Here is an 18,078-nt window from a genome sequence, read left to right on the forward strand (position 1 = left end):
TTATATATCTTTGTAAAACTATTTTTCTGAAGGTATTGGTCTGAACTTTTAACCAGAAGCACTTGGTTCTAATTCTCTATGGCACTCAGAATTTTTAACTGGCTTAAAAGGACTTTTTCTTAAAGTAATCTTTTTATACCTATTAAATCCTAATCATAGCAACTACCACTTCAAATAAAGCTGTCTCTCTCAAATTCCTTTAGCATATTTTCTATATTAACATCCCAATATTCAACAAACACACTTTACTATGAGCTGATGTTGCTTGAAATATACATTATTTATTCCAGCTGGATTTTAAACCACATATAGTAGGGGTTGCTTGTGTATTATCCTGGTGTGCCCTGTAAAATAAATAACTTCTCTTTTCTCATCTGATGCAAAAGTATTTTAATTAATGCCAAAATGACCTCTAGGTAGCCCTGTGTTTTTTGATAGAGAAATTCACAGCTCTGTGTTTGTAGACTTCTGCATTACCCAGGACTAAATTTCTTGCAGAATACAAGTCCGTTTTTTAAATTGGATTTTGTGATTTAAGTCTTAAATGTCTTTAGCTATCTAGTGAAATAATTCTCTAGAACACTTTGGCATATACCCTCAGACCCACTGACTTTGTGGTGGTTTGTGTTTTTTCTCTTGCTTTTTGGGTTCCCACTTTTACCCTTTTCTCCATGCAGTGTGGTGCTTTTTGATACTTTTGTAAATATCCTCACCCACAACCTTGCCGAACCAGCATATGAAGCTGATGTTGCTCAACTGGAATACAAGCTGGTAGCTGGAGAGCATGGTTTAGTCATTCGAGTGAAAGGATTCAATCATAAACTACCAGTAAGTACTAGCAGTATGTTTTCACTACTGTAAGTCAACCAGCCATTTGCTGGGCATCATTTTCCAAACTATTCACAGCTCTGTCCTTAAATATTGGTGTCTATTAGTGGTCTTGCAACCCATTAATGGTTTTGTATACAGTTTAAAAAAAAATCAGTCTTCCTATTGAGATGCTCATAAATCTGCAAGAGCAGAGAGACTGTGTAAGTTTCTAGGTTAGCAGGAAGGCATAGTGACAGGGATTGATGCTGGTGGGAGTGCAGGGGGGAATCACACCCAGCATGAAGTGCAGGAGACATTCAAGAAAGCTGGGTGTGGAACAGTGTTCCAGAGGTGATCAGATGAATTTATTAAAGGTTAACAAATTCTTCCCCCCACACCACCCTCCTTCTTCCCCCTGCTGACTGACTCAGGACATGGCAGCCTCAAATGCTGTTGCTCTCTGGAGGCTGATGGGATGAGGAAGAGTAAGGGCTTGTCTGCACTACAACTATTACTGGGTCAAGGGACTTGGTTACAACACGGTTAAAACTTGTAGGGTAGATTTAACAAGGTGAAAGCCTTGGACAGTTCAAATTGCAACTGGGTCCTTTGACTTGATTACAGTTGTAGTATCTATGGGGCCAAAGTGTATCCTTTGAAATATACACAGCAAAATCTTCAGCATGAGGGAGAAGGAAAATCATGGGTGTGGAGAGAATTGAGGCGCTGATCTGTACTGCATTCTGCAATTATTTAATGCATTCTCAGCTTCCATTAGTATACATAATTTTAAAATGCACTCTCCCTCCCCTCCCCCCGTTGAAGAGATACAGTAGTCAAAATAAACATTCTGCTGCCTTATTAAAGGAGACCTGCAAAGGAGGGATAATAGATTAGTGCATGCATGCAACAGGATTTGTTTGTGCTTGTCCTTTATTTTAGAAATATCAGGAATACTGAGTCTTGTCCTCCCTGTCTTTTTGGGAGACCAGAGAACTGGAATGGGGGCTTTTGCAGCCCTCCATTGAAGGGGCGTGGTTGTTGAATCTTTCACAAGGAGAGATTTTTTTCCAACTGTTTAGAATGCCTAATAATCAAAACAGACCCTGGAGATTTAAACAGTCTTGACTGAATTCCCTTTCCCTTCTGACTTGTTCAAGTATTTTGTGACGTCATCCTACTAATTCTCTAGTTGTCCAAAAAATAGAGAAGGTTCTGAATTTCTAATATAGGAAAAAAGGTCTAGATTTCACATTCATCCTCTTCAGCAAATGTTCTCCTATTTGATAAAAATAGCTTAGAAAACAACTTTTTTTTTTCTTTCCAGCTGCTCTTTCAGCTCATCATTGACCATTTGTCTGACTTCAGTTTTACTCCAGCGGTTTTTGAGATGATAACAGAGCAGCTAAAAAAGACCTATTTTAACATCCTCATAAAACCGGAGACCTTGGCCAAGTGAGTGTCTGTGGAGAGATTAAATGTGGATGGGCTTTTTCTGGTTTAGGTGGAGGTATAGTTAGAGTGGAGTTTTCTCTGCTTTAATTATGTTGTCATGCAGCTGCAGGAGTTCCCTGTTACAAGGATAAATTATTGTGCAGTATTCTGCATAGTCAGTGAATGAAATGAATCTTGGCGTCCTCAAGAATAGAGCACAGAACTTAAATGGTAACATTCTGCTTTATGGTAAGTGCTGGTGCAGCTGATTACATGACAAAGCAGAGGTATTCTTTTCATTCATATAAGGGGATGTGTACTGAGTAAATTACAAACCCACAAAAATCAGTATTAAACTCTTGTCATGCCATCTAATAATCAAGAGAGGATGGCGTGAGTGGAGGAGAGAGGTGATTTGAGACCAGTAGAATCAGGCCAATCAGAGCTAATTTTACATACTAATATTAAAGGAAGTTGCAAATCTATTTCACAGTGGTGAGAGGGGTTTGTAAAAAATCTCCGCTGACAAGGGCAGAAGTTAAAAAGAATTCTTCATAAAGCTCATGGACATTAATCTGACACTATTTTTATAAAAAGGCACATTTAAGACACTTATACAGGTATGTGCCTGACGACATCATTTTGAATTAAGAATTGGGGGGAAAAATAAACCTCTGATTTTAGTCTCCCCCAAACAAAATTATTTCTGATTTTTCTGAAAGCTGCAGTGGAGACCAGTTTAGATACTCTAAAGCATTTTTGTCTGCTTGTAATAACCAATACAGTTCTTATCCTTTAAGATGAGACAGAAGTGAGCAGGAAAATACCCATCTCAGAAAGAAGATACAATAATTGTCTGATGTTACCTTAGAGACCACAGATTACCCTACGTTGATTTTATTCTGCAAGCGATAAACATAACTGTTAACTGGGAATCATGTTTAATGTCTAAAACTGCCTCTAAAATCACATAAGCCTTGTACCTCCTGTTCCAAAATACACATGATGCACTTTGTAGAGACAAAACTCATTCCTTTCCTGGGGTTTGGCTTTATTAATTAAAGGAATTAGTAATAAGAATGCTCAGTCCATGCCCTTGGTCTGCTCTCAGCACAGCTAGGTGCAGAAGCCTGCCTCTTCCCTCTTGCTGGCTGATGGAAGGTGGGGCAGGGCTGGCTTCAGCCCTTTTTGGCAGGACCCTGTAACAACTGTCTTGTCTTGATTTCAGTGTGAGGTTTGCCAACCCCATCACACTGGATGCTCTTTAATAAATGAAGATAGTTCTGTACACCATAAAATTAGCTGTAAGAAACATCACAGGCTAAAGCCCAAGCCCGGCAGGCTACGCAGCAATGAAACAGCCCTGTAGCCTGATCCCCATGAGCCCAAGTTGGCTGGCACAGGCCAGCCGCGAGTTATCTAGTTGGTGTGTAGACATACCCATCTTGTCACAGCTAAATACAAGGTCTAACAGATAGTTTTAGCATGAGTAGTTGGCACATATTCTAAGGGACCATTTAAGCTTAAGTGGGCTGTTAACACGTCTATAGTCATAGGACAAAATGGGGGAGTTAGTGGGTTACAGATTGTTGTAGTAAGCCATAAATCCAGTGTCTTTATTAAGACCATGCTTTTTAATGTCTAGCAAAATTATGAATTTAAGCTCCCAGGTTTGTCTTTTGAAAGTGTTATGAAGGTTTTCTTTGAGGATGAGAACTGATAGGTTAGAAATAGAATCATTGTTTTGTGAAAAGAGTTCACCCACTGGTGACAGGGTGTTTTTGTCTTTTATCATTTTCCTCTGTGAATTCATTTGAGACATAGTGATCTGTCTGGTTTCACCCACATGGTTGCTGGGGCATTTGTTGCACTGAATGAAGTACACCACATGTTGTGATAACGTGTGTAGGATGGGACCCATGGATCTTTAAAGGTGTGTTGTGGGGGGTGTTGATTATTGATGTTGCAGAGGAGATATGTCTGCAGGTTTTGCATCTGTTCTGGCAGGGTCTGATGCTGCTTTGATTTGGTGTGTCCTGGTCTATGGGGAATTTACTTCTGATGATGGGGGGAGGGGTGTTTGAAGGCTAAAAGAGGGGGTTCAGGAAACTTTTTTTTTTTTCAGGATGGAGTCCCCATTGAATATGGTTGTAGCTGTTACCCCATATGATTCCCAGTTTGGGATGGTAGGTGAGAACTTGGGGTGTGAGGTCAAAGGAGATTCAATTTCTGTATTTAAGTGGGTTCTCAAGGTATTTGGTTGGCCTGTTCCATGATGCAGTCTGTTTCTCTGGGGGAATGTCCTTGTTTAATGAAGGCAGTTTTAAGTGTGTTAAGGCAGCAGTTCTCAAACTATGGGGTTGTCAGGGCTGGCATTAGACTTGCTGGGACCCAGGGCTAAAGCTGAAGCCCGGGGCCCAGGCTTCGGCCTTGGGTGGCTAGGCTCAGGTTACAGGCCCCCCACCCGGGCAGAAGCCCTTGAACTTCGACTTTGGCCCCCACCACCACCCAGGATGGCAGGGCTCAGGCTTCGGTCCCTGCCTTCTGGGGTCATGTAGTAATTTTTGTTGTCAGAAGGAGGTCGCAGTGCAATGAAGTTTGAGAATCCCTGCATTAAGGTATATATCCTGGACTTTCTCCATGGAGCATGTTCTGTGATGTATCAGTTCCTGGCTGTATATAACAGACTTCTTGGTGTATTTGGGGTGATTAATGGATCTATGAAGGTAGGCGTGGTGATTTGTGGGTTTCTTGTTGACTGTTGTCTATAGGGTTCCATTGTTGAAGTTGATCCTAGTGTCCAGGAAGTTGATGCCAGTGTGGGAGTGTTCCAGAGAGAATTTAATGGGCGGGTGGTGGTTGTTGAAAGTGGTGGTGTAAATCTGTGAGGGAGTTCGTTGGTGCGGAGAATGAAATTTCATTATGTGTATCGGGTATATCATTGGTTTCGTGGGTTGTCCCCAAAAATTCTTCAATCTATAATCCACTTTTGGTCCTATGACTACAGGGGTGTTAATGGGCCACTTGGCCTTGAATGTTCCCTTAGAATACGTGCTAATTTATGCTAAACTACCTGTTAGACCAGGGGTCTCGAAGTCCCAGCCCATGTGCCATCTGTAGCCTGAGAACCTCCCCACTGTAGCCTGCAGAGGAGAAACGCATGCAGGCACCCTGCTGGCAATGTCTACTGCAAGCACTGTCCCCCGCAGCTTCTATTGGCTGGGGGAAAAGGGACGGAGATACCATCACTAGTTGCCAGGCAGAGTCACCCATGGAGGCAGCGTCACTTTTTTCCACAATGAATATAAACAAATCAAAATACCGAACAGAACTCTCTGGTGCCCACCTCGCTGCAGTTCTGAAGGTTTCAACTGCTCAGTCACTGAGGCCAAACATCAACAAACTGACCGAACTGAAGCGTGGCCAGGTGTCCAGCAAACACGAAAAATTCTCGGGCAGGTGAAGAATTGTATGAAGTTGTATGAAAGTTTTATTATTTCTAAGAAAGTCAAAATAAAAAATACAATATAAATGTTTTCTTCTCTGAACACCATCTTCAGTGACATTATTGGCCCGCTAGGAGGATTTGAGGACTGGTACTGGCCCTAAGGTAAATTGAGTTTGAGACCCCTGTGTTAGACCTTGTATGAAGCTGTGACGCGCCGAGTACCTTTCTCAGACCTGAGGAAGAGCTCTGGAGCTTGAAGGCTTGTCTCTCTCACCAACAGAAGTTGGTCCAATAAAAGGTGTTACCTCGCCCACCATGTCTCTCGTATCCTAGGACTGACACCACGAGGACAACCACACTGCCTACTACTTTCATTTAATAGCCTATATTACCACATGCAGCTCTGCTTCTGAGAGATCATGGTGTGAACCCTTAGAGCTGTTCGAGTGATTTGTTAAAACTCCTGCAGTGGGGAAAAAACAGACCTATATCAGTGACCTAGAGAAGAAAGGGTGGTCTGCGCATCACAACACACCCCAGCAAAAGCTGTTTAAAAAGGCTATTGTGGGAAGCAGGCTTTAAATCTTTTTCCCCAAGGACAGCCCAAAGCAGTTGGGCTGCAGTGATCGCAGGGTATCTGAGGCATTTTGGAGCTGAAGCAGGGCAGACTGATCGGTACTTGATATTTCTAGTTAGGATTAGCTGAAATTCTGCTAGTCACAGATCTCGGATTAAAGAAGTTATAGGTTCTAAATCCCTGGTGGGTAACATTTTGAATTAAATAACTTTTTCTCTTGTTACAGAAATGTGCGTCTCTTAATTTTGGAGCATGGCAGATGGTCTATGATAGATAAATATGAGACATTAATGAAGGGCCTTTCCATCGAGTCTCTCTCATCCTTTGTTAAGGCTTTCAAATCTCAACTCTTTGTAGAGGGTCTTGTACAAGGAAACTTCACAAGCAGAGTGAGTACTAACCTCCGCAGCTGAAGCATGAATTCTTGAATTTAGAAAGTGATTAAACACAGCTAGCACAAACCCTGTTTCACCAGCCTATGGCTTTGTCTGTACTGGCAATTTTGGGGATATCTCACATAGGTGCAGGTCCTCCGTTAACACCATGGGACAGCTAGTGTAGAACTGGCCACTGGTGATTTTATCCCTGTGTTGTCTAAGCGCACTCAGTAATCTTCTAAACTCCAGGTATCGATGACATGGTGATTTAAACACTTCAGTGCTGGTGCGCCTGTGGAAGAGTTACCTAAAGCTGTCAGTGCAGATACAGCCTGTGTGTGACAGGATGTCATACTGTGTGTCTAGGGCCCAACACTACTATTGTTACTGTCTCTCAACTGCTACTGAAGTCCAGTGAGGACTGTCTGATCCAGCCATAGGCCTGACCTAATCTAGCAAGGTTTTTAAAACTTGGCTACAGCAGGGTTTGTCCCCATCCATGCAGTGTCACAAACGTGTGGCCATTGAGGAACAAACTTGCAGTCTTCACTTTGTACCCATCAGTTTGTACTTGGTCTGTCAAGCCTTTTGGGAAATTCACCAGGGTATTGGTGGGGATGGGGATTCTTGTAAGGACAAAAATAGCCATATGGGCTGTTGGATTGTAGGGGATGCTGAGGGTTAACCAAGATTCTTATGGAGTCTTTGTTTGGTGCCTAAGCTGCTCTGACATAACATGCCCACTTACCTAGTACTACTTTTGTGCACATCCGTTGCTGTGAACATCTGTTAGCAGATTCTCGGTAAGACATTTTTCTCCTTTAGTGTCCTCTTTCCTGGCTTCCACGTTGCCTTTGCTGAGAGGCTACAAACTTCCAAGGAAGAGACTGGATTGGAGATGTCATTTTCCTTCCACAGCGTAACACAGATCACACTGTACTGTCACGCTGTAGGGGAGGAAGTGACTTGGTGCTGGGTTAACCTCTGGCCAAAATGCTGTAATGTGTGGCAAGGCTGGGGAGGATTGGACAGTTCTGTGTTTGCTGGCCCCTTTCTGGATGGCTGTACGAAATATTGGGGCTGATACCTAAAGGGCTAATAATTCCATTCTCCAGAGTAAAGCTCTTTATGCTTCATCTCTTAGGAATCAAAGGATTTTCTGAATTATGTTGTTCAGTGAGTATTTCTCTTTGACACTCACCTTTTTACAAGTGGGAGCTATAAGTATATTAAAAAGTTATGAACCTTGGTTAATGGGGGAGGGGGGTGGCTGGGAAAGAATGTTGTAAACAGTTGGAATTTCCTTCTTTCCGAAAAATGTAACTGTATGGTCACTATTTTCCAGACACCTGGTTTTGATGGCAGTTGAAGTAGGATGTGGTTCTAGTTTGTGGGGGTGGGAGGGGATTGATGCTAATTTGACTCGAGGCATCTGGAATATGAACACTGGTTCTTTGTTTCGGTTTAAGGAATGGGCAGTTAAGTATTTGATGCTTTGCTGTTTGGACTCTCTTTAGAAAGCTGCAGTTCTTTCCCCTACCGCACCCGTGTCCTGTTCAATTTCGGGTGGTGGACCTGCCCAGCACACACCTACTCTGCAAAGTGAAAGCCCTTAACAAAGGTGATGCCAACTCTGAAGTGACAGTCTATTATCAGGTAATGTGTTAAGCATTTTGAATATACTCATTTATTTTCCTTGTGGTGACTGCTGGCTTTCATAATGCAGACTGCACAATTCTCCAACCATTATTTTCTAGAATATGTTCTGAATTCTAGTGAGCCCATAAACAGAATCCCCATGAGCAAGACCCAAGTTACTAAAACCTTCTTAATGAAGTTATAGTCCATATTATTTTGTGTGAGAGTTCTAGATCTATTGTGCCTTGTGCAGGCATATTCCATGCTCTTCCATATTGATATTGCCTTCCTCCCCCAGATTGTGCCTGCCTGTTCTTTGATTACCTTGAAATCGCCTTTTCAGCCATACAGTGATCGTTGTCCCATGAACAGACCCTTGTCTCTCACTCAGGGGGCTGTTTTGAGCACACATCAGAGGCCAGAAAGTCTGATTTCTTTTTGTTGCAAATTGCAATGTATACTTAGTGCTGAAATCCATCCTGAATTGTTTGCTCTCTTAACGAGGTCATTCTAGTGACTTGGACCCATAGCTCTTCTCTTTCTATGAGAAACTCCTAAAGTGTTTTCAATTAATTTTTTTTCTTTTAGTCTGGGGCTAGGAGTTTAAGAGAATACACCCTCATGGAACTGCTTGTGGTAAGTTTTTGCTCCTTTCTTAGCAAATCTTGTGTACTTATTAACATGCGCCCCGAGAAGCGCAATTTCTGTCCTGCCCCTGGCATTGTTTTGCGGTCAAGAGAATGCTACAGATGAAAATGAAACAAAGGTGAGACATACACATGCCTGTGATCTGCTCTGATTAGCCTTTTGCTTCCTTTCTGGATTTTGTGGATACGTGTGTGTTAGACTGATACCAGGACAGCCCAAATGAGCCATTTCATTCCTTTCTGGGGTGTGGGGGAATCACTGAGGCTTTAGGGCTTGTCTTCAGATCACAGTACTGCAGCGGCACAGCTGTAGCATTTTAGTGAAAAATGCTACTGTGCCAATGGGAGAGATTCTCCTGTCAGCGTAGTTAATCCACCTCCCCGAAAGACGGTGGCTGTGTCAACTGGAGAAGCTGTTACCTCAACAGGGTGCTGACTGTACTGGAGATAGATCGGTATAACTGCATTGCTCAAGGGGGTGGATTTTCAGTTGTTCCAAAATAACTTTGTCCTGTAGACCTGGCCTTAGTGTTTCTTGTTTTGATCTTTGATCGTGCTTTTGTACCAAGCCTAAACCAAAGCTGCTGTAAGTAGCCATGCCTTCTGACTGAACTCCTGCTGTATTTCAGATGCACATGGAGGAGCCTTGCTTTGACTTCCTGCGAACCAAGCAAACCCTTGGGTAAGTTCACTGCATTGGGTACAGCTCCTTTATCACAGTTGAGTCCCATGTGTACGATGTTACCACAGAAACGCCATACTGCATGGTGGCTAACTCCTGCTGTGGTGTGGCTGAAAGGACAGCGTAACATACCACAACCAAAACCAGCAGCGTTCTTTGACACCATCTTTAACTTAATTGCTTTGGTGCCCTTTGAAAAATGGCAAGGTTATGCCCAGTAAAGCTGCTGTCAAGTTACTGGCAAAAAAAAGTTTGCATGCAGCAAGGTCTTGTCGTCCAAGTTTGAGTCCACAACCAGAAGTTAATGTAATTTGTCTAAGCAGAAGATTTTCCCTCTATCTTGGTGATCAACATTGACTTGGACTGTGGAGCTAGACTTCCTCAAAAATAACCTCCCCTCACTCTCTCCCAAGTAGCCACTACTACAGCTTCCCCACAGCATTTATGTGAGGGGTCTGCTGAGCTGGAATTAACTCCTGTCATCACTGCGGGTGCATCCCTCTCTGTTTAGGCCCTTTCATATGAACCAAGAGACTCCAGTAACCCTGACCGCACCATACCTGTTTTATGGGGGTCCTTTCACATTCACAGATCTGGGTTGCAGGATTTCTCAGAACATGAATACTCTGCTAAGCATCTTACAAAGCCCAAAAAAGGATTTGCTGAACAAAAAAGGCCAAGACCACTTGATGCAAGAGATTTGATTTGTTGTTCCAGAGTGAATCTTTTGCATTGATAAGACACCTCTTTGCTAATAATACCTTACGTCCAAGTATTGACAATGTTCTGATTTCATAGCTATGGATGGTAAATGTAAAATGGCTTGTACTAGTGGCATGACTTTCTCCTTTTGGTTTAAGCTACCATGTGTACCCGACCTGCAGAAATACGTCTGGGATCCTCGGGTTCTCTGTTACTGTAGCAACACAAGCAACCAAGTACAAGTAAGTCTCTTACGAATTTAATAGGGGATGGCATGTTAATGATTCCATCTTGTGGCCCTTTGAATTCTGTGGTTCTTCACAGCTAACCTCTGCAGATTTTGGCTGAAGTAGTAGTTGCTTACAACCATGCAAGTGCACAGCCAAATGGGCCATCAAGGTCTCCTGAAGGTCAACAGAGCACAAATAGAAGAAGAAAATTCCAGAGATGAGGAGCTCCTCCTCCACTGAACACTCTGGGAAGCTGGTACACAGACCGTGTTCAAAGCTAGGGCTAACCTGAAAGCATCCCAGATGGACTCAACTGTTATGGTGGAATAGGTGCTCTTTCCTAAACTCAGAAGTTGGACTGAGTCTGATTCAGCATATAGGGCTTTAAAAACAAACACAATATTTTGAAATGCACCCAAAAGCTACTTGGAAGCCAGTGGAGTTACAGGTGTAATGTGTTCCAGACAAGAAACCTGGTTTAGCAAGTCGGGTCACTGCACTCTGCCCTGTAGTCAAAGCTTTCCGGTGTAGCTTCAAACACATTGATTATCTAGATCAGTGGTCCCCAACCTTTCTGTGGGAATAGCATATTCCTATTTCCCAGAAGACTGGGGCAGGCGCCAGACACCCCGCTGCCGAAATGCCGCTGAGAAACAGCAACGCTTCTCTGCAGCATTTCGGCGGCGCAGTGTCCTGCGGGTGCACGCAACTGCCCCGACAGGCGCCATTGTGCCCACGGGCACCGCGCTGGGGACCCCTGACCTAGATCCTCATTCAGCAAAGTAGTTAAGTATATGGCATAACTTTAAGTATGTGCTATTACATTTTGCTGAATTGAGACCATAAGCAGGAGCTGATAAAGAGACGGCCTGGATAACTGGTGAGCTCCACATCTGAGGAGAGGTCACAACTCCTTGTTAGCAAAGGCAAAGCAGCACTCCAAATCAGAATTCAAACTAGGATGCAGGGAGGGATATTAACACTGGTTTGATAGAACTACTGCTAGGAATAACAATCATTTCTCTATTTTTGATCCCTTCGTTGAACGTATGGGGGAAAGCTCTTGAAGAATTTAAATATTGCCACTATTGAAAATAACGGTGGAGGATTTATTTATGGTAATGCAAGAAGTAAATAGGATGTGATGAAAAAAGGAAAGATGGAGCTTAAATGTAAAGAAAAAATCTTCATGGTGGTGAGATGTATGTACATGGTTATGAAATAATATCCTAAGGAAAGCGGTGGAACCCCCATTATGTGATTTTATTTAAAACTAAATTGCACAAAGCACTAGAGAATGTGTGATAGGTAAGGCTATGTTTATGTCATGGAATTAATGGAAGTCTCAGAATCTGTGACCTGTGACATTCTCTGCTTCAGCCCCATGGGCTGCAGGACTCTGGAGCTGGCAGTCAGTGGGGCCCTGGCAGGGTTCCAGTGCCAGGCAACGGCCCCCTGCAAGGTTCCAGCAACTGCCAACCTGAGAATAGGTCTCAGGCAAGTGGCTAGACTTAATGCTTCCTCCGAATCATATTTCCCAAAGAGAAAACGGGGTCACCCTGCAGCTGTGACGGGCAGAGGGGGAACCCTACAGCTCCCAGCCACCATGGTGGTGGGGGAAAACCATGGAGCTGCAGCAGCAAAAGTCAGACAAGTCCCAGCTTCTGTGAATTTTTGTTTATTGCCTGTGACTTTTTTAGTAAAAATAACCATGACACAATCTTAGCCTTCATGATAGGGAACAGTCCTAGAGTAGCAGGGAGATGGACTGTGTATGGATTTAATATATCTTTATCTCCTACGAACGGTTAAATCAAGATGAAAAAGGGTGTAGATAGTGTACTGACTTTTGACCTCATGACTAGAGCTACATTTGATCTGGCTTATGACAATAGGTAGCTTTCACTGAATAAAACAACAAATCTAGTCTCAACTATGAAGTACACTTCTTTGAACTACCATAGAGCTAACAGTTTATTCTTACAGAGCAGCTCTGCTCTGAAAAAGAAACCTGAAAAATGATTGTGTGATGATTTTTCTGGTGACAATTTGGCCACAACATAAGGCAGCTGGATAGATTCCATGTTTAGAAATTGCCAACCCTGGAGGGCTTGTTTTACAGGTTTTTGAGCTGGCTCAAGAGGGTGAGAGGAGCTGCATATTAATATTCTATCTCAATAGTTAGACAGCTGGTAACAGCTGTCTTTCTTCTCATCTGCTTCACTGTCCCCATCAGAAGTACAACTATTTTTGGTAATACTGTCAGCCCTGACAGATGATGAATCAAGCATTAATAATCTCTTGCTTCATATAGGAGTAGCACTGTCTTCCACGTTCTTTCCTAGCTCTCTCTACCTTATTTCTTAAGGACTGGAAGAAACTGAAAATGGAAAGGTCTTCACATTGCACGTACCACAGCAAGGAGGGGGATGTTCTCTTCCACTAGGCCAGTGTTTTTTTCCCTGTCCGTGTATAATTCCTCAGGCAATGCTTTGCTGTTGTTAGTTCCCAAATTCAAAACTGGTTACTTATTGGAGTGCTATTTATTGTGTTTCTACCCATTCTTCTTTTTTCCAGCTCTGAATTGGTTGACAAGAAGATAGAAGATTTTCTTTCTTTCTTTGAAGAAAAAATCAAGCATTTAACTGAAGAAGCATTCAGCACACAGGTAAAGGGGAAAGGTGACCGATCAACTACATAAGAATACCAATTAGTGAAGGAGTAGAGTCAAACAGAACATACAATCTGTTTGCAGAAAGTGGAAGTACGCAGCTACATTAATATCTGCTGCTGCCTGGTTTCTAGGAAGTGGTTGCATTGTACAGTGGCATCTCCTGAGGCTGCCATCTGAATTTAAGTACAGGACAGATTTTTCTCTTTTGTGAATTTTTACTCCCACGTGTCATGGAACTTTCACTGTTTTCTGGAAGTGGCCTTAAGGGGGAGATGGCCTCATACAATGGACTCTAGGGCTGTTTGTAATTCAGTAAACAGCCCAGATATAGACTGATGCCTGTTAGTATTTCTTGAGAGAGCTGGGATTCTAACGCAAAGCAAACACTGAATGTGCTAAATCTAAGTGGGGTTGTCTTATACAGGTCACAGCTCTAATAAAGCTTAAAGAGTGTGAAGATTCCCATCTTGGAGAAGAAGTGGATAGGAACTGGAATGAAGTGGTGACTCAGCAGTATCTGTTTGACAGGCTTGCCTGTGAGGTAGTGAATTTGTTAATACCGCAAATAAGTTTCTACCTCTTCGTAGCAGGTGCTTTAAATCACAAAATAGCAATGATTCAAATAAATGTTTGTGAGGTTGTATACACATAATAGCCACATGGGGCCCTGATCCTTGAGGGCCCCACAGTTTTACAAGATGTGAAGTTACTGTGCTTAAGAATGAGCTCCATGCAGAAATTAATGGTGACACTTGAAACAGATTGTAACAAACTTTATTTTCAGAGATTGTGGAAACTTAAACATCTGTTAGTGTTTCCACCACGAACTCTTGCTTTCAAGGCTTATAAATCTGGCTGCAAAAAATTGCTGTTAAATGTTGGGAATTGGAATGCTTTTGAGATATTAGTGTTCAGCAGTTTGAAAAGTGTGCTCTTGTGGATTTTAGATTGAAGCTCTGAAATCCCTTACGAAAGCAGACCTGGTGGACTGGTTCCAAGCTCATAGAGGCAGTGAGAGCAAAGTACTCAGTGTACATGTGAGTATGGGTGGATGCAGTTCTAGAGTGGACTAGATTCCTTCTGATAACTTACTCTTGTCCAAGCTCTGTATTTAAACTTGTCTTGCACTGTGTCCTATCATCGTTTTAGAAAGACTTACATGAATTGAAACTAGTTAAATTTAACTAGGGTCTAGAAATGGTGTAACTGCCTTAAATCCATCTCAGGAGAGAACAAGCATAAATTACTGTATTCTGAATTAACACTGAGCTCTGAAAATTGCAGGGGGAAAAAAAATCACTACCTAGGTTTAGTCTTAGAATCATAGAATATCAGGGTTGGAAGGGACCCCAGAAGGTCATCTAGTCCAACCCCCTGCTCAAAGCAGGACCAATTCCCAGTTAAATCATCCCAGCCAGGGCTTTGTCAAGCCTGACCTTAAAAACCTCTAAGGAAGGAGATTCTACCACCTCCCTAGGTAATGCATTCCAGTGTTTCACCACCCTCTTAGTGAAAAAGTTTTTCCTAATATCCAATCTAAACCTCCCCCATTGCAACTTGAGACCATTAGAATCATAGAATATCAGGGTTGGAAGGGACCCCAGAAGGTCATCTAGTCCAACCCCCTGCTCGAAGCAGGACCAATTCCCAGTTAAATCATCCCAGCCAGGGCTTTGTCAAGCCTGACCTTAAAAACCTCTAAGGAAGGAGATTCTACCACCTCCCTAGGTAACGCATTCCAGTGTTTCACCACCCTCTTAGTGAAAAAGTTTTTCCTAATATCCAATCTAAACCTCCCCCATTACTCCTCGTTCTGTCATCTGCTACCATTGAGAACAGTCTAGAGCCATCCTCTTTGGAACCCCCTTTCAGGTAGTTGAAAGCAGCTATCAAATCCCCCCTCATTCTTCTCTTCTGCAGACTAAACAATCCCAGCTCCCTCAGCCTCTCTTCATAAGTCATGTGCTCTAGACCCCTAATCATTTTTGTTGCCCTTCGCTGGACTCTCTCCAATTTATCCACATCCTTCTTGTAGTGTGGGGCCCAAAACTGGACACAGTACTCCAGATGAGGCCTCACCAGTGTTGAATAGCAGTCTTCTACTAGCATATCAAGCTTCGGGGGGCGGGGGGGGGGGGGGGCGGGGGGCGACAATTGAAACAAACTAGTGCTTCAAGACCAATTCATTTAAAATATTAGTCTTTATAACAAAATCTGGCCTTTGGCTTTTCAGGTGGTTGGATTTGGAAAACATGAAGGGGACTCAGAAGTACCAGCTGTCTCTGATGTTCAGAACTCCTCATGTGGTGAAATACCTCAGCTAACTTTCTTACCTCCTTCCTCCTTGATGACTAACACCACTTCCATCAAGGACATCAAAGCTTATACATCAGCTCTGAATGTTCTCCCTTACCATAAAATATTAAAATAAATTTGTCATCTTGCCCCGCCGTAGTGTGTAATTTAAGTTATTTACTGTTTGAGAACTACAAATCATTTTGTCTCACGAAACTAATATGTAAGATTATTCCTTAGCTTTTAAAACTAACCTATCTTACTCCTTACCCTCTTGAAAGCTGGAACAACTTAATTTTTTACAGCTGTTACAAGGAAAATGTTCCTGATATAAAACTGCCTATTCTTAAATAGCCTTCCTAAGAAATAGAATAAAGGCAAAAGAGGGACAAGAGGTTACTTTCTGTAACTGCATGGTGTTAAGTCTACACAAAGTATTAGTTTAAAAGTTTACAGATGGTTCAGCATGAATGCTAAAGTGAACTGTGCAATAATTACTGAAGGAACTGGTTAGTTGTCAGATACCTACAATGCATGCTCCTATTAACAAATGTGTTTAAATAAAAATGTCTATTTTCTATCCAGGCTGCTGTATATTATAAAAGACAGTCTTATCACCTTTTTTCAGATCTGTTACTGCTGTGTGTAGTGAATGGGCCACTTAAGCCTTGCATTTGAGGTAGTAACACTAACTCAAATCTTAAACACAGGTATTTAAATTTCATCATTAGCATTAACTGAGTTGTTGCTGATTTTTTCCCCCTCCCTCTACTAAAGCATTAAATAGGGTTGTCAGTTGTAATCTGGCAGTATGCTAATATAGGTTTAGACTGTAATTTATCAATTATTGTAGGATTAACAGTGTGTGGTCTAAATGCCACTTTACTGTCTATCAGTAGCTAAGGGCTATAAGGATGTGGTAATGTGAATCTTATTTATTGATGCTGTTAATGTAAACTTACTGCTACAAAACAGAGTGCAACAGACTAATACCAGTTGGAAATTGTACTTCGTTTTCCCCAGAACAATCACTCACTCGTTACCACCCCTGCAGTGATGGAGAGAGGGGAAGGAAAAGCATCTCTTTTTCTCCTCACTGCATCCCTGTGGTGGGGAAAGGAGAAGCCTCCATGATCATAAATCAGGTGGCAAGGGAAATCCAAGGCTAGTAATACAAGACAAGTACTCTCTCTCCTTCACAGAAGAGCTGTCCTTGTTCTGCTGAGGGAGTGATCCCTTCTAAAGCTTTTCTATCAGCTGCTGTTAGATTTCTAGTAACTTTCAAGCCTTTATACAAGTCTACAAAAATGTCTAATAGTACAGTATGACTACACAAGTTAATTCAGGACGGGATAAATCTGACTAGATTCTATACAGCCCCAGAATAATCATTTTGAGTGAGTTCATCACTATCCTATTGTTTCCTCAAAGCTTAAACACTGTTCAACCCTTACACAGTTAACAAAATTTTGAGAGCATATGTGGCTATGGCCAGCTTCCAGAAAAGTCCTGTTACTTCTCACTGCCCCTGGCTGATTCACCCCTCCTCTGAACTCCAGCGCATGGACATAATGAAGTGAAAAATCTAACGCAGTGCACACTAAGCAGCAAATCAATGCTAGGTAAAACTTTCAAAAGTACTTTACATGACTTAGGCTATAAAGTGCTTTTATCACTTGAAATGGGATTTAGAAAAGTGTACTGGATTTTTATAAAGTGATGATTTTTCACATACTGAACATTGGGAAAGTAATTTTTTTATCATAGCAGTTTCAAAGCAGTGTTGCCATAAAAGGTTTTTATGAAATAAATACAAATCCATAAGTTTGAAAAATCTATTTTATGAAGCTTTAAGATGCACTGAGTATTTCAGTTTTAGTCTATGGTTACATTTTAATTTCTAAAATAAAAAAGTTTTGGGGTGAGACACAAATGCCAAAAGGTTTGATTTTTATCATACAGGTGGTAAATAACATTTATGTAGATTTCTAACAAACTGTCCAATCAAAGGAATCCTCATATTTACACATCAAAAATGTTAACTGGATTTAATTAAGTGAAGTCTTGCATTTATATATATATATTTATATATGTAGAGCCCCAGAATATTATGCAACTGGTACCAACTATGTCCTTTACAGTGGTTATACCAAGTGTATGCTTCCTATAACTTAGGCCCAGGTTTCATTGATAGTTCTGAAGCATGGGTGAGGGCTCAGCCATCATGTCTCTGAAGCTTGAATACACTATCTGAATGGTAAAGGCCAAAGCTACTGTCAAATAGTTAAGACATTTCCTGCTTTAATTGTTCATCTGCATTATTAAATCCAGTATCCCTGAGATAGGAACCACTGTAACTGGAGGGGACAGGATCTCCAAAATAAAGTACTTGATAGTCATAAATTTATCGTGTAGTTGTAAAATTCACTAAGCCAAGACCTGAATGTTTTAAGTTTTTATAACCACTTAATGTTTAGTGGCAGCAAGTCGTTTCAATAGTGGCTCGTCATAAACCCAACATTCTCCATCTTCATGGAATAACTAGAAGAAAATAAGGGGATAAT

General features: G+C 41.8%; 2 protein-coding genes across 7 annotated transcripts in view; one reads left to right on the forward strand and one right to left on the reverse strand.

The window, feature by feature from the left end:
* The window catches only part of NRDC (nardilysin convertase), a 44,877-nt gene extending 28,806 nt beyond the window's left edge, over positions 1-16,071 (forward strand). Inside the window, exons 20-31 of the mRNA XM_074961745.1 lie at positions 678-828; positions 2,138-2,265; positions 6,496-6,658; positions 7,791-7,822; positions 8,164-8,302; positions 8,873-8,920; positions 9,561-9,613; positions 10,474-10,557; positions 13,123-13,213; positions 13,644-13,760; positions 14,167-14,256; positions 15,453-16,071. Of these exons, the coding sequence (XP_074817846.1) occupies positions 678-828; positions 2,138-2,265; positions 6,496-6,658; positions 7,791-7,822; positions 8,164-8,302; positions 8,873-8,920; positions 9,561-9,613; positions 10,474-10,557; positions 13,123-13,213; positions 13,644-13,760; positions 14,167-14,256; positions 15,453-15,650 (1,294 nt within the window). The 3' untranslated portion in view covers positions 15,651-16,071. The remainder of the gene's footprint in view (positions 1-677; positions 829-2,137; positions 2,266-6,495; positions 6,659-7,790; positions 7,823-8,163; positions 8,303-8,872; positions 8,921-9,560; positions 9,614-10,473; positions 10,558-13,122; positions 13,214-13,643; positions 13,761-14,166; positions 14,257-15,452) is intronic.
* A 1,309-nt stretch (positions 16,072-17,380) lies between these two features.
* The window catches only part of OSBPL9 (oxysterol binding protein like 9), a 134,082-nt gene continuing 133,384 nt past the window's right edge, over positions 17,381-18,078 (reverse strand). For 3 of the 6 annotated variants that reach the window (XM_074961750.1, XM_074961749.1, XM_074961752.1), the window contains one exon: positions 17,388-18,055. In XM_074961750.1, the coding sequence (XP_074817851.1) occupies positions 17,981-18,055 (75 nt within the window). In that variant the 3' untranslated portion in view covers positions 17,388-17,980. Of the gene's footprint in view, positions 18,056-18,078 lie in introns of all 6 variants that reach the window. The other 3 variants (XM_074961748.1, XM_074961746.1, XM_074961747.1) reach the window with 2 other exon arrangements.

The sequence above is a fragment of the Natator depressus genome, chromosome 8 (genome assembly GCF_965152275.1).
Source record: "Natator depressus isolate rNatDep1 chromosome 8, rNatDep2.hap1, whole genome shotgun sequence".
In the NCBI taxonomy this organism is placed as follows: domain Eukaryota; kingdom Metazoa; phylum Chordata; order Testudines; family Cheloniidae; genus Natator; species Natator depressus.